Genomic DNA, 16,891 nt, shown 5'->3' with positions numbered 1-16,891 from the left:
AGCTTTCTTGTATCCCTTACTCAGGTACTGGAAGGTCACTATAAGCACTCCCCAGAGCCTTCTCTTCTCCATGCAAAACAAGCCCAATTCTCTCAGCCTGTCTTCATAGGGAAGGTGCTCCAGCCCTCGGATCATCTTTGTAGCCTTCCCTGGACCCATTCCAACTGCTCCATATCCTTCTCACATTGAGGATTCCAGTCCTTAGGCATCAGAGCCAGGCCTGAAAGTGAAGGCCAAACGGCTTCATCTGAGCACATCAGGGATCTAGGTAGGCATCTACCAAGGAGCCAGACATTTTCTCACGGGGCGAGTGAAACATAAGACAGAGGGAGGAAAGCTGTGCCTAAGTGGAGGCTCCCTCGTGACCTGTAACTCTGGGCTGAAGGCTCGTAACGTGTGGGTTTGGCTCAAACCAGCCCTGGTGTAACGCACTTTGAAAAACAAATATCAATACTTCTTTGGAAGTATAAAATAAAAATGAATTAATTTGACTTATATCTGCAGCGAGCTCTCCTGTACGTAGCCCACGCAGAACACATTCTGAAACCGCCTCTCTCGTGCAGCGGGTCCCAAAGGCACCGATGTTTCTGCGTATTTAAGGGAAATCTGTGAAGCATACGTTTAGACGTGGGCAGCAGTGGCCAGAGCAGAGCCTCGAGGGCTTGCGTTTGTCACTGCGACTGTCAGGCCCCATCTCTCACCGTGGGGACCCAACAGGCGCTCAGCCACGAGCTGCTTAACTGTGGGATCACCCAGCAGCGTGACAAGAAAAAAAAGCCTTTTGCGAGAGGGCACCCTGAAACACCATCCCAGGAGCCCCGGGGGCGCCTCTGCCGTGGGATCCGTGACCACCGGCGAGGGACCCCCGGCCAGGGAGCGCTGCTGCGGGGGGTGGGCGGCGGCAGGGCGGCGGCGGCGGCTGCTGCTAGTGGTAGTGTGGTAGTGTGGTAGTGTGCTAGTGCTGCTGCTGCTGCTGTTGCTGCTGCTGCCGCTGCTACCAGTGCTGCAAGTGCTGGTAGTGCAAGCGCCTCTCCGTAAAGCGCGCCGCACACCCCCATCTCTCCGCCCGCTCGGGGCCGCTGTCCCTTTAAACGCTGGCGGGCGGCCCGTGCCGCCTCTGGCTGGGAGACCCCGCGCTTCCAGTGAGAGGTGAGACCAAGATGGCGGCCGCGCAGTGACTGAGGCGGAGCTGGAGGGAGTCGGGCTGGCTGCGCTGTCGCCGCTCGCCCCCTCGGCAGGGCTGAGCGTTTCTCTGCCGCCCGCGCCGCTCAGCGCCCGGGGCGCGCTGAGGAGCCGGGGCTGAGCCGCCTCAGCATCGGCGGGAGGAGGAGGAGGAGGAGGAGGAAGAAGAACATGGCGGCGGAGTCGGGCCGGGAGTGAAGCCGCCGCCCGCGAGCGGAGCCCATGGGGAGGACGGGGCGCTGAGCCCGCCCGCCCGCCGCACCCCGGCGCGGCCCCGGCAGCCCCGGCGGAAGGAGGCGGCTCCGCGGATCCCGCGCTGGGCCGAGCCGGCCCCGGGCCTGGCGGCTGCCGCACAATAGAGCCGGGCCGGGGCAGCGCCGCTCCCGCCCCGCCTGCTGCGGCCCGGCCTCGGCCGCCGCCGCTTCGCTCCCGAGGAGCTGCTCCTGCAGGATCCCCTCTTCGCCGCCGCTCCTGCGTGCCCTTCGCCCGGCGGAGCGCCGCGCTCCTCTCTGCGGCTCTCCCTCTCGCCTTTTGTGCGGCGCCTGACTGTGCCTGGAGCGGCTTCCCTTTCACGTCTTCGCCTCTCTTCTCGTGCCCCTCTTCCCCCGAGCTGTTTCCCTCGATAATGAGGATCCTGCTGGAGAACTGAAGAGGAGTAAGAAGCGCTTCCTCGGCGTGCCCGTCTGGGGCTGCTCCATTCTCTCCCGCTCCCCTCCTTTGAGGGGGGCCTAGCTCCCGGCCAGACCCCTGCTCCTCCGGGAATTGCGAGCCAGAGCGGTGGCCGTGGTGTGGCAGGCGACAGGATGACTGACACCCGGCGGAGGGTGAAGGTTTACACGCTAAATGAGGACCGCCAGTGGGATGATCGAGGCACAGGGCATGTGTCCTCTTGCTACGTGGAGAGGTTGAAGGGCATGTCCCTGCTAGTCAGGGCAGAGAGTGATGGTAAGTGTGAATGTCTGAAGGTACAGGCTTTCCTCGTCCTACCCAGAGAATGAACTGGGTTTAGCTTTGTGTCTGTTGCCTTCGTGTTTTGCTGTGTAGTTCAAATGGTGATTACTAAAAGCGAGTAGGCACTAACCGTAGTTCATTTGTGTTAGGCCAAGTGAAGGAAATGGAAGATTGCCATCAAGTGCAAGCGTGATAGGCACTTAGTTCGTTGTGAATACATAGTGCTGTATATAAAATACATTCAGGTTTTGTAAATCTTGTACGGGATGGGATATCTAGTGTTTTTTCCAGTTACAGAACTGACCTTTGTGATGTATCGTTCCTTAGACGTTTCTGGAAATGATCCCCTCCTGAAAGGAGTTGTTCAAAACTTAGATCGTGTTTTTTAGGATTTTTAGACCTCTCTTTGGATGGCTAGCACCCTTTTCTCTGCTATCAAGAATTATGCAAGACATTCTGAAAGCTCTCAATAGTTATCAAAGTACAGTTGTGAGAGCAGTAAAGACAGTACAGTGGACAGAAAAGCTCTTTCAGAGATGTGTTATGTTTTTTTTTAAGTGGCATAGTAGTACTCAGTCCTTCAGAAGTTCTAGATCTTCCTGTAAATACATTTAAAACAATGCATTATTAACTTCCTTCACGTTTTCTTATAACATATGGTAATAGTATATGTTAAATTGTAATATGTTTGGGCTAGTCTTGATTATTGGTTGTGACTTAATGACTGCTATGATCAGTGTAAATTTTAAAATCCGTCCTTTGCAATATCTAGCATGTACCGATTTGTTAGTGAAGTCCATCAGTGCATGACTTAATTCTTTATTAAATACATATCTACTGTATCCAGTGACTTTATCTAGTTGTGACTGTCAACAGACCTTGTCATTTTATTTGGCTTTTTCATTTTAGGAACTAGGATGAAAAGCAACTTGAGAATTATCGATTCTTACTGTTTGTGGAAGTTCTGACAAGCTGTGAAATAATCTCTATAGCAAAGACCATAAACTGATATGGAGAAATCAAACTTTCATCTGAGCAAAATTTTGATAATTGAGGTTCTGATAAGCGTGAGTCTCAGGGCTTTGTAGTTTCTTGATTATTCTTTAGAAAGTTTAACTGATACTTTATTTTATTTATTTTATATGAAAACATTCAAAATGGGAATAGTCTGATTTCAATATGAGGAAGGTAAAAAGGCTATCACTAAATTTTTAGGCTAATCTCTACAGTATATTTTTAATTTACTTTTCAGTATATAAGTCCTTGCTGTCTACATGAATTGTGAAGGAAGAGCTAGTCAAACTAAAATCCCTTTATTGACTTTCAGTGGGATATGTATGCTTAAGACTGATTAGAACCCAAATTGGACTGTTGTTGCCAGCTTATTTGTTTTAAATGAACATCTGTAAGACGGAAGATACAAGTTGGTATAAATGATCCTACAACAAAGATGAAGTCTCGGCTTTCTGTTGCGTAGCTAAGATACTCTAATCGAAGGAGAACTGGCTCAAACTTACTGGTTGCCCCTCATACACAGAAGTATACTTATCAGGATTCACACATTAGACTTCTCTCATGCAGCATATGTATATTTCAAGAGTGTTGAATAATATACAGAGCTTAAGTTCTTAATTTAGTAGGTAGTATCAGTCCCGAGTAAACGTGCACTCTATTAATAGGCTGGTTTTCTAACTTGCTTGTGTAAAAAAAAAAAAAAAAAAAATTGATTTATGTTTTGTTTCCTCCCAGTGTCAATTGCTCATGGGCTAATTTTGAAGGCAAATGCAGTCATCTTTACGTGTACAATTTGTGTGTTCCCTCGCATGCTTTTTTAACAAAATTAAGTAGTTGACTGTGGTGGATTTTTGGTAGTTATCAAAAATGTATGAGTAGTAGGAACCTGACCTATACACCATTTGCTTCCATGTTTCCATCGCGTTCTTGTATTGTCGTTCTTTGTCAGCTCCTCCTCTTTCCACAATGAAACTTCTTCCTTCCTCCTTTTCTAAACCAGCATTTCCTAGCGTTTGAGCTGAGATTCATCCTGTGCACGCTGGCATGTTCGTACTGACTTACTGCAGGAAATGGACTGAAAGCCTCGGGGTCAGCCTGAAGCTGAATGCTCTGCTTCCTGAGTGGGGGAGGCCGTGGGGGAGTGTTAACAGTAATTCCTGCTGTGTAGGGGAAATTCCCACTCCTGTTCAAGGGCCAGTTCGGCTGTGCACAGAGGAGCAGTCGAGTTGATTTGGCTTACCATGTGGGCTAGTGCATAGTCTTTTGATTGTACAGCTGTGGCTTGGTGCAGCTCCATGGCTGCTTTATAAGTGGATGAAATTTTACGGCAGGGTCAAAGTGTTCAGATAAAGGAGCCACACTCAGTGTGCCAAGTCCAAGGTAAGCAGTCATCTGGAATTGGAACAATAAGAACTGAATAAGAATGCATTTTTTTTTAATCTATAGGAGTGTGGTTTTTTCTTGGATTAGTGTGGTTTTTTAGCACCATCTTGAAAGTTTTTAGAGCAGAGAAGTGATTTGTGTTGCTACCTGAGGTGTCTAATACTCCCAGGCACTAAACTTTTAAGAGTCATTGCAGGCAATTTGAAGTAATCCAGAGTAATACAGAAAAATAATAAACTGCTTTCAGATCAGATATGTAATGCTTTGAAACGGGGAACTTCAGAGGTGTGTGTGTTACACTTAACTTTTTTACTTAAACCCCTGAAAAGTTTCTCTCTGCTTCCTAGCTGCAGTGTATTCTACTCAAATTGCAGTAGAGCAATCGTGAACTCTTTTCTTACAAATTATCACCTTCCATATGAGTTTCTGTGTATAATCAAAAACCTTAGATTTCTTACCTGTTTCTGATATGGTATTTTGGGCTGATGTTGCCTGCCTCGTTCTTAAAACATCTGTGTGCCTCTAGATGCATGGTTTCAAATCACTTTTTTTGTTCTGAGACCAGTTGACTGAAGTGATCTCTAAAATAAAACTTTAATTGAAGTTCATTTAACTGAAATTTGAAGCTTTAAACTGTTAATTAAAGCTTAATAGTCCTGTAACTAAACTTTTTGGCAAGCCAAAGTGAACTTATCCATTGGAGGCTGTATTTGCCAGCTTTCTTTTAGGGACTATCTAATCACTTTTATTCAGAAGTTGTAGTTTGTGACTTGTGAATGCATTATGTTATTGACTTTTGCCAGAGGATAGGTATCAGCGTCTTTACTGTTTCTTTAGACTAGGTATCAGTAACTCTGAAATATTAGCAGAAGGCTTAGCCAAAATTTGGCTTAAGTTTGCTTTACCTTGCTCAAACTCAAGGGATTAATTTTATTTATTTATTTTTAGGAAATCAACACGGCAAAATCTGTGGTTATATAATTACTTTTGATTTAAATTGAAAAAAATATGAGGGTAGAAGGGATTATTTTTTTTTTGTTGTTTCTTTTCTTCTCGTTCCTTCATCTCCTTAATATTTGGGTTTGTCCCTTTAGAAATGTGTTAGACTAAGGAATAGTCTCTTGGAAATGCAGAGGGTGTTTTTGGACATTGGTTTGAGCTGTTTCCTAAGTTTTTGTCGACTGTTTTCTGTGATGGAGTAGCAGCAGAACTGATTGCAGAACTCAAACCTCTCAGTGCGTCTTGCAAAAAATGGCGCTTGAATTGAAATTTTCATTTGAAAATAAGCATGTTTATACTTATGAGGGGTAATGAGTGACACTGTACCTTTTCTCCTTTTGAGAAAGGTTCCATGTAAGTTTGATGGTAGAGCAGCAGTATTCCATACCAGCAGGTCTCCTCCATATGCATATATGTAAACAAGTCTGCAGATGTGTTATTTAAGACTACTTGATTGGAATGTTTGATGCTCTCTAAGTATCTTTAAAGATACTATTGTGTATCTGTATGTAATCTCTTTAGAGCAGGTCGTTCCGCGTACATGCATTCCTTTCACAGCACAGAATGGTGGTGTTGTACCAACAAAAAAACCCAGCTGTGCTATATTGCATTACAGTGGCAAATAACAGAATTCTGCAAATCAATGTTTTCTTCTTTATAGGTGGTTTCAGATGTTACTTTCTGGCATCAGTGTTTTGCAGTTACCTTTACAAATTCATTCAAGGCTATAATTTGGAAAATAACTAGATATGTGTAGTTTTGGGTTGCTTATTAAAAGCATGGTTTGTATTAAGGTGAGTTTTCAGGTCTTGGCTAACTTCGAATAGGTCATTTGGTAAACGAAGATGAAATTTTGTTAGTGTATTTTTTATACAGTATACTGGATAATCTTAACATATTTTAGGATAGTACCAAAAGAAGAATACCTGTATATAAAGTTTAGTTGCGTTTAGGAATCAGTGCTGATATTGACTTTCAATGGGGAAGATCTTCATTTGCGGTATATTAAACTTTTGTAACCTTTTTTCTAAAGAATATATTTCCATTACAGACATCTGTTACTGTTGCCTGGGTTCCAGAAGCAAGTAACAGACCTAAGGCTGCTTCATACCAGAAGGGGGTCTGACCCTGTAAAACTTACTGTATGAAAATAAACTCACTGAACTGACTTGTAGAATAGTCACTGTTTTTGAGCTGTTGAATCCTTTTGGGCAACAAATTGCATAGAGTATTAGATTCTTCAGAAGGATGGATTTGGGGTAGTTATAGGTTATAGAGCACAGTTCATGCTTCAGTATGTTTCTGTTTCCAAATTAATATTTTTCTAGTTGTTGTCTGTAATGGTGAGGAATAAGTTGATTCATGTGGCTGTGAGAAGTCAAGCCTTATAAGGCTTGATTTATCTTTCGTGCAAGCATCAGGTTTAGTAGAGGAGAAGAAATGCTCTTTTGTGGTAAGTGTAGTAAAGTGTCTGCTTTCAGCCTGGAAGATGAAATGTCTGCATTCAATTGTCTTCAAGATTTTTGTTTTAATAGTATTTTGTCAAGCATGGTGTTCAAGTTGTATGATGTTCTGTGAATTTCAGGATTTCCATGTCTGTAGATCTGTTCAGCTGTTAAAATATAATGCTGAAATTACCAGTTGCATTTAATTCTTAACAAGATTCTAATTCGTATTTGCTGATATTAAAAATGAAGACAGTAAAGACTTCGTAGAAGTTAGTCAACCAAGCTGGAAGTGCAAAACAATATCTAAAATTTCATGTAGTTGAAACTGAGTCTTTGAAACTGGAAGTAAGATTGAAGTGAAATACTGCCTAGCACTGATGATCGTAGTGGAAAAGAGAATGATGTTTTAAGTGTTCACTACAGAAAACTCAAAATTCAAAGCTCAAGGCTATGACCTAAGTACCACAGTGTATTGTATTAATCAGTAGAGCTCAGCTTGGATGTTTACTTTCTCTGTCCTGCTCTATAGTTTGGGAGGGTGTGTTCTGTTATGCTGTCACACTTAAGCAAATAAGCTGCTTTAACAGAGCTGATGCAGATAAGAAAAGTGCAGAAACGCTTGAAGTGCAATATATGTGGGTTTAGGAAGAGACTGCTTTTTTTTGTTGTGTCTTGTTTTCTTTGAGGGATATTTAGTTCAGTTTTGTTGTTGGATTATGTTAGTTTGTAAGCAGTTCTTACTGTAGGAGCAGTTGAGACAGGGCAATAGCTTGTCAAGCCAACTTTGTTAGTGAAGGTTGCTTCTTGTAGAACAAGTGATGTAGGAAGTAGCAGCTATCACAAGTAAGTTACTTTGGTAATGAAAAGAAAATTAATTGTATCCAAATATCACATACATAGTAAGCTAATGAATATCAAAATTGTTGGTAAGCCTTCTCATTTCATGTAGTAATAAACTTTTTAATCAGACAGCACACTGTTCTGAAATGTATGTAATTCTTTAACAATACACAACTCCTTCAACAAGTGAGATTCGGTGATCTGATTCTTCAGTCTGTCTTGCCTCACCTTCAGCAACCTAACATCTTCATCAGTGATAAAGGCAGTGGGATTGAGTGCACCCTCATCAAGTTTGTAGATGACGCCAAGCTTGGTGGTGCAATTCACAGTCTTGGGGGATGAGATGCCATCCAGAGGGACTTGGACAAACTCGAGAAGTGGGACCATGTGTAACTCATGCGGTTCAACAAGGACAGGTGCAAGGTCCTATACCTGGATCGGGGCAAGCTCTGGTATCAATACGGGCTGGAGGATGAAGGGATTGAGAGTAGCCCTGCGGAGAACGACTTGGGGGTACTGGTGCATGAAAAGCTGGACATGAGCTGGCAATGTGTGCTCACAGCCCAGAAAGCCAACTGTATACCGGGCTGCATCAAAAGAAGCGTGGCCAGCAGGTCAAGGGAGATGATTCTGCCCCTCTGGTCTGCTCTGGTGAGACCCCCTTCCAGTTCTGGAGCTCTCGGTAGGTAGGAAGGACATGGACCTGTTGCAGCAGGCCCAGAGAAGGGCCGTGAAAAGAGGAGTGGAACACCTCTCCTATGAGGAAAGGCTGAGAGAATTTGTGTCGTCGAAGCTGGAGAAGGCTTCAGGGATTACCTTATTCTGGGTTTTCCATACTTAAAATGGGACTACGAGAATGATGGGGAGGAACATTTTAGCAAGGCATGTTGCAATAGGTCAAGGGGTAATGGTTTTAAGCTAAAAGAGATTGAGACTAGATGTAAGGAAGAAATTTTTTACAGTGCGGGTAGTGAAACACTGGAGTAGTTTGCCCAAAGAGGTGGTAGATGACCCATCCCTGGAAGAGTTCAAGGTCAGGTTGGACAGTGCTCTGAGAAACCTGATCTAGTTGGATATGTCCCTGCACATTGCAGGGGGGATTTATCTTAAAGGGTCCCTTCCAATCCAAACATGATTCTATGATCTTCAACATGATCATAGTCAGCAGCAATTCTTTCTCTTCAAATGGGGAAAAGTAGCTAACTATTGTTGATTCTACTTTGATATTCAGAAGTACAATTTTGAATTTCAAGTATGTTTTCCAAATCAAAGTAATTCGGTTTCTTGTCCTGTCTTCAAGATGTCAGATTTTCAGGTTGAAGTATTTGAATTTAGTGTGTATTTTGTGAGGATATGTGGCAAATCTTCTAGTAGTATAAATGTAAGTTTGCCTTAGAACTGCAGCCGTGGAACTGAGAAATAGAGACTTCTCTTAAAATTTCAAGTTTAGATTTTTCTTAAAGAATAAATTGAAGCAGGTAAATGAAAACAGTAAGTGCCTCTTTAAAGGGGCGCTTGCAGCCTTATATTTTAATTACAAGACTGACTATGCAAATTAATTTATCGGTAGCTCTTCATGTATGTTGAGTGAAGTTCTGCAGATAGATAAATTTAAGTCATGGCTTTATGGAGTCCCTAATGCACTGGCATTTGTGCAGCTGAGCAGCAAGGTGGATGAGGGGAGTGATTGGACCAAAAATAAAAGCAGTTGTAAAGGTTGTTTTCACTTAGATCAACTCTCCAGACCATTTAAATGTGACTTATATTAACAGTAATGCAAAAGGAAGGGGAAGAAAACATGGACATGAGAATGGAATTGCTGTGCTATGTCTTAAATCAGTATAAACTGCTGTGAAACTATTGTTCTAGGTTTATAGTTTCTGAGGTTTTTTGATATTCGCAGTCACAGTGGTTGCCACTCTAAGCATAAGTTTCTACATATGCTTTCCAGAAAACAAATGTATATTTTAGACAAACTTTAAGAACAGATGCCACATGGTTAGTAAATTTTAATCAGAACAGCTGTGATGGAATGCAGTTGTGATGCTTTTTGCGTGCAGATGCTTTTTTCTTGCAGGCTTTATCATCTCTAAAAAAACTTCCTGTGGAAATATCATTACTCAGTGTAAGAAAAAGGTTAAAAATCCAGTCCTCAAAACAATATTGAGTGTTTTGTACTATGTGAACAGTATCTTTAGAGCGAAAAATTAAGTATAAAGCTGTAGAATATGGGCTTAACATGCTTATTGTTGGGAGGAAAGTTGTTAGTACCTTCTTGAGGAAAGTGATCAGAAATTCATGTTGGGATTGACATCTTAGTACATGTGTAAATAAGCGGAACTTTTTTTTTCTAGGCTCTCTTCTTTTGGAGTCCAAAATTAACCCGAACACTGCATACCAGAAGCAACAGGTAAACAAACTTTTTTCTCATATTTAAAGGCAGGTTCTTTAACTTCAGCAATGCAGTCCTTTTTTTCTTCAACTGCAAATTACATTAAATAGGAGACAAAGTAAGTTCTGAACACTTTTGTGCATTTTGTGATACCTGTGAGTTACTTTTCTGCATGTTTTTTGTGAAGTTACATAGATAACTTGCACTCTGTTTTACACCAAAAAAGCACTCTAGGAGAGATGAGCAAAGCATGGTCGTGAAAAATCACGAAGTAGCTGAGGTTCCTGAGGATCACAGTATCTGAAACTTAATATAATCTGGCTTTTTTCTTCTTTGCATTTCAGATACTACAGCAAAACACACTATGTTTTGCTTAAGAGAAGACTAGGAGGCTTTAAACCTATTTACATGTTTACCTTTGGCTTTTACTTGGAAGATGGTTGTGGATTACTACTGCTTCAGAGTTTTCAGAGTACATAAAACCAGCTTCTCACTTCTAGTTTTCACATTGTTTCAATTATTTAAGCCATGCATTGTGGGCCCCCAAAGAATGCTGCTGAGATGGTTGAGAAGTGAACTGTAGGTCTTGCACATTGTTTGCTGTTCTTATCTCATGGATGCTGAGAACTGCCCTTAGAGGTTTCATAATGCTGAACTGGATTGGATGTTGTTGCCTGTCTGGTCAGCTCAGACTTGCTAAAATCCTGTCAGTTACAATTAATGGATTAAAACACACTTCAGCCTTTACCTTTAATGGTTTATTATAAGCATCGACATACTGTAGTTTTGCTCACAAGGCAATTCCAGTAGTTGTGCATCTGCAGCTTTTTGTAGGATTACATGTTGAACTGAATGGAGAGAACCAGTATGGGTTAAAAATATCCTTCCTTGGAAAATTTAACCTGGATCTCCCCCTTGATATAATTCGTAATGTACTATATAAACACTGTAGTCAACAACTGTTAAGGCCATTGTCGGGTGGAGAATCAATTGCAGAGAGTAAGAAAGGACAAGACCAGCAAAAATGATGAGCAAACTAACTCCTAGTTGTAATCCTGACTAGCTTGAGGTCATGGTTCTATGTTACAGTAACTCCACCTTTAGGACTTATAAAATGACATTAAACGTTTCACAGCTCTATGGCATAAAGTGCTGATCTAGTATAAACGTGCTTTGCTGGTTCAAATCTGTCCAAAGAGTGTTGAGGAGCGAGCTTTGTATCGATAAGATTTATGCAAGATCACCCATGAAGCCTACTTAAAGTAGGCATAAGATTGTAAGATCAGTGCAAACCATCACACGTACCTGCCAGTGCAACAGCATTTCATGTTTGTGCTCATAGCTCCTCTGGGTCAGATGTATTTTAATCTAGCACTGCACAAACCTGATACTGGTGATGGTGAAAACATGATTAGAGAAATAAAAATATTAAACATTAGAACAGCACTGTGTGTTTTCTGTGCTGAAGGAAGAAAAGTGCTGTCCTTAAAGCTTTCAGATATCGCAGAGACAGAAATTCGTATTTGTAGGTGGATTGTTCATATTATTTATGTAAAGCAGTTTCTAATATAGATTGAATGGAGGGCTTGACTCTGAGCCTTAGAAATACCAAGTTGTTCTTTGTGTTATTAATCCTGCTTTACAGCACATTATCTTTCAGGTGAGGCTTGCTTATCCTTTCCTGTAGTAAAAGGCAAATTCAGAGTTCAAATCCGATTCTGTATGAGCTAAGCAATAGAGCTTAGCTGCTGAAAGGAAGAGTTCCAGCTCTGCTCATACAACTTCGAACTGCCTAAACTCACTGAACCACAAGAAAATCAACCTGGTATACCAAATCCGTCTTAAAGAAATGGTAACTCTATGTCAGCAGAAGCTTCAAGCCTGCTCACGCAGCATCCATTTGTGGAGCTGTGGGATGGAAGAATAAGTGATAGCTTCCATTTTTGGCTGCAGTATGTCACTTAGGCTGCAATTTCACTAATAGCTGATGCAACCTGAGATAGAAGACTTACCTTTGAGTTTGTCCATTTACTCATAAAATGTCAACAAAAATCTTCTAGAGTCATGAGACTTAACTTCAAGGTAACTTTCCAGTCTTATCTCAAAATTTTGTTGTGGGAATGAACCTCCGTTCCCCTTTTAAAGGGGTACAGAGCAGAACATCAGAGTTGGTTTTACTGTGACATACCTAGCGTGTAGCTTGTGGGCACTTCAGATGTCTGATAGAGTAAGTGAATGAATATTGGATTCTGTCTAGGCTGACATGAGGCTTGTAAGAAGAACCAATCTTTTACTGGACAGACTAATAAAATCTGTGGTTGGAAGGAAGGAGAGATGTGTGATAGATGAGCTCTTGAGGGAACCTGCTATGCTGATTGCTTTGGGTTCTACAACGAGCCTTTAGATACCTTTGTGATAAACAGTGAAGTAATTCCACTGATGAAAGAACCTTCTACCTGTGCTGCGCTACTACTGCCATGGTGAAACAGATTGTCTCCTTAATTGTTAATATCTGAAATTATGCAACCTCAGGGTATATATATGTATATTTTAATAATAACTGTTGGCAGCCTAGATAATTATTCATCAAAATAATATTGTGAAGAACAGAGTATAAGTTCTCCTTGTTGTTTTATTGGCATGTAAAGCATCTATGGAAACTACAAAAACAAAACCAACAACAAACCCAAAGCAACACCCTGTGAACCTGAGCTTCAAGTAAAGTTTTGTCAGATGGTCTGCTTTAGACTTCTTGGAGTTTAGGATTGAAAGTAGTGACTGCCCAGTATTGTGGATTGGTTGTGTCTCTGTGTGCATATAAATGTTGACTAATTGGTGGTAGGTAGAACAGTCTGCTTTTCCCTTTGGAAGTAAGAATATTTGGCAGATCTTGCTTGGAGACTAATTTCTCACACATCAACCAAATCCTGAGATACTTCAGCTTGCACAATCTGATCTCTGGTGTTTCCAGAGATCTAGAGGTTCTGCCATCTAGAGGTTTCATTAAAGCACAAAACACATAGGCAGTCTTTTTAACTGCCTTTTCACTAGTTGGATGAATCAAATCAGTCTTCTGTCACAACCAAGAGTCATTTTTAGCTGTGTGTTAAAAATCATAGATGTGTCAATGTATTTGATTCTGTAACATCAAATTGCTGTCAGTGAAAGCTGTTGGATGCTCTGAGCTGTGTACTTCCCGGCAAACTCATCCTTACGTTATTTACTTACTGGAAGAAAGAAATCTGTGTGGGAAAATTAAGCTAGAAAGAGAACAACTCTGAGAGAGTGGTGGTAAATGTAGTTAACTCCAGCTGGAGGCCAGTTACAAGTGGGGTTCCTCAGGGCTCGGTACTGGGTCCAGCCCTGTTCAGTGTCTTTATCAATGACCTGGATGAGGGCATTGAGTGCACCCTCAGCAAGTTTGCGGATGACGCTAAGCTGGGTGGAAGCTTGGACCTGGTGGAGGATGGGGAGGCTCTGCAAAGGGATGTGAACAGGCTGAACCGCTGGGCTGAGGCCAATGGCATGAGGTTCAACAAGGCCAAATGCCAGGTCCTGCACTTGGGGTACAACAACCCTATGCAGTGCTACAGACTAGGAGAAGTCTGGCTAGAAAACTGCCTAGAGGAGAAGGACCTGGGGGTGCTGGTTGACAGCCAACAGAACATGAGCCAGCAGTGTGCCCAGGTGGACAAGAAAGCGAATGGTATCTTGGCTTGTATCAGAAACAGCGTTAACCAGCAGGTCCAGGGAGGTTATTCTCCCTCTGTACTCGGCACTGGTGAGACCGCACCTTGAATACTGTGTTCAGTTCTGGACCCCTCACCACAAGAAGGATGTGGAGGCTCTGGAGTGTGTCCAGAGAAGAGCAACAAAGCTGGTGAGGGGGCTGGAGAACAAGTCTTATGAGGAGCAGCTGAGAAAGCTGGGGCTGTTTAGCCTGGAGAAGAGGAGGCTGAGGGGAGACCTTATTAATCTCTACAACTACCTGAAAGGAGGTTGTGGAGAGGTGGGAGCTGGCCTCTTCTCCCATGTGACAGGGGACAGGACAAGGGGGAATGGCCTCAAGCTCTGCCAGGTGAGGTTCAGGCTAGGCATCTGGAAAAATTTTTTCACGGAAAGTGTCATTGTGCCCTGGAACAGGCTGCCCAGGGAGGTGGGGGAGTCACCTTCCCTGGAGGTGTTTAAGGGATGGGTGGATGAGGTGCTGAGGGGCATGGTTTAGGGATTGTTAGGAATAGTTAGACTCGATGATGCAGTGGGTCCTTTCCAACCTAGTGATTCTATGATTCTATGAACTTAAACAATTGTCCTGTAGGCTAGAAAAAGGACTAATATTTCTTGTGTTAAGCTAGTATTAGTAGGCAGATTTCTTCTGAAAAGGCAAAATGTGCATCAGTACTGCCGCTTGGCCTACTGATTTGTATTCTTGTTTAGGGCTATACGTTAAGTTTTATTGGTGTTCTTATTTTTAAATGTTATAATTGTGGTCCTGTAAGTTTGGTATGAAATACTTAGTTTTCCTCTTCTGTTGTTAATTATTTTCTTAATATACTAGTAAAGATAGAAAATATTTTAATTGTAATGTCCTGGTGAAGTCTTATTTATACACTTCAATCCATGCTCAGGTTTTGGTTTTTTACACGTTTTTTATATGGTGAAATTATGCCCTTCCAGAGTGCTAGTGACAGAGGTGCTGTTCTTAAAGAAGTGATCCTTGTTCAGAAAATGAATAATGAAGAATTTTAGAACAACTCACCTCTTCCTATGCAACCTTAAAGGAGAAATAAACTATACAATTGATTTGATGTCTAATTAAAGCATGGCTTCTGGTGAGTTATGGTGAGAACTTGAGACTGATAAGAGCGTATCCAACAACCCCTTTATTAAGGAAAGTAGGCCTTTTGGAAAGAATATTTATTAAGATACATACTAAGACCTGTCCATGTAAGTACAATTGCCACTCTTGGTGGCTTGAACTATTGCAGTAGTATTTTTGAAGGTTAACTAATTGGGAATGAAACAGCTGTAGCGCACAGTAGTGCTTTCTTGAAAATGTCTTAGCAAACCAGAACTTGCTCAATGTGGACTTGATGCAGCCAATGGTAAATCAAGCAGCAGAGAAATGCCTGATTGTATTCTAAAGAAGTTTTGCCGCAAGCTGTATCTTTATAAGGGTAAGAGTGCAAAAAGTCAACATTCCTTGGTAGAAATGATAAATACCGCTCCTGGGGAGCATTGAGTAAATAGATCCTCTAAAAAATTCTGCACTCAGAATTTTTGTTTAAAATTAAGAATTCCTGATTATATCTGAACAGTTATGAACAATAATAGTAGGTGTGGTGGTGGTGAGCTGACTGTCGTACTGGATGGTCTTAGAGATCTTTTCTAACCTTGATGATTCTGTGGTAATATGAAAGAAAAGAAATTTTTGTAAACAGTCTTGGGAGACAGCAAACTTTGTTTGGGCTAAAGTAGTGATGATGCACCCAACTGGCACTATTGTCAAAATATTTTTTTTGTGAAGCAGCAGATTATTTTCACACTCATTAAGGTTGTGAACTCTACAAAAACAATTACCTAATGATCATTTTACTTAAAAAAGATCTTGCCAAGAACGGTAATGCTTCAAAATCGTGGGAAGCAAGAATGCTAGGATTCTTGCGAAGCAATACAAAAGCCTTCAATGATAAAACATCAGTCCACATCTATGACTTAGTTCACACAGCATAGTTATGATTTAATACTGCAATTTCACGTTTTGGTTCAAACGACAAGATAAGAAGACATTTTTATGTTCATTTTAGTCATCCCATCCAGTTCCTTGTCTTGAGGCTAACATTTTGTATGTAACACCAAAAAGAAAGGAGATGGTTTTGATCAAACTGAACCAGAACTCCTATTCTGCATCGTATAAGATTGAAGATTTTACGCTTATAGAGAGGTAATGTGCCAGACTGTGTCCTGACCTCTCTACCCGTAGCTACTATTACTAACATATTTGTTCACACTCCTGTTTTCTCTTGGAGTGGAGAAGGCAGCCTTAAGAAATTTCGGTTACTTTTTGGAGTTACAGGAAGTAATGTTTGGCATTTGGAAGCAATAGGTAGTCCTATTGCATAGCTGAGAGATCCAGAGAAGTGAGTGGATTCAAATTACACTGGGGAGATTTCAGATCAAATGCATAGAGAGATTAGTTTAAATAAAACAAGCAAAAATGAGACTTTTATTCATGTTTTTTTAATCTTCTAATTACATCTAGAATTTCCTTCAGTCATATCTCCCTGCACGTATTAGTCTTGTACTTGCTCTTCTTTTGGTGATTATAAGCTTTGTAGGATTAAGAAATGAAATTACATTAATAACTGTCCACATTTAACACTGGATATAAACTTTGAACTGCAGCGTAGTGAAGTACTTTTCTAACTTAGTTTCATGTTCCTCTTTTGAAAGCACTTGGAGGGAGGAAAAGATGTACAGACAAATACACTCTTGCTAAAGATCTGGACAGTAACAATTTCTGTTGAGGCACTAGTATTAATCTATAATATGAAATACTTGTCAAGGTAAGGCAACCAATAACTGAAATTTGAAATTGCTAATGTTGGTAATTGAAAAATGCTTTTCTAATATTGATAAACCAAACTTGAAGATTATTGTTCTGCCATTCAAACAATTTCTT

At 41.4% G+C, this 16,891-nt stretch overlaps 1 protein-coding gene across 1 annotated transcript in view; it reads left to right on the top strand.

Annotated features, from left to right (window-relative positions):
* Positions 1-1,475: 1,475 nt before the first annotated feature.
* PPP4R3A (protein phosphatase 4 regulatory subunit 3A) overlaps positions 1,476-16,891 on the top strand; it is a 41,785-nt gene continuing 26,369 nt past the window's right edge. Inside the window, exons 1-2 of the mRNA XM_009561600.2 lie at positions 1,476-2,127; positions 10,172-10,227. Of these exons, the coding sequence (XP_009559895.1) occupies positions 1,986-2,127; positions 10,172-10,227 (198 nt within the window). The 5' untranslated portion in view covers positions 1,476-1,985. The remainder of the gene's footprint in view (positions 2,128-10,171; positions 10,228-16,891) is intronic.

This window comes from Cuculus canorus, chromosome 5, assembly GCF_017976375.1.
Source record: "Cuculus canorus isolate bCucCan1 chromosome 5, bCucCan1.pri, whole genome shotgun sequence".
Taxonomy (NCBI): domain Eukaryota; kingdom Metazoa; phylum Chordata; class Aves; order Cuculiformes; family Cuculidae; genus Cuculus; species Cuculus canorus.
Note: the sequence above shows the minus strand (reverse complement) of the source record. Positions and strands in the feature narration are given on the sequence as shown.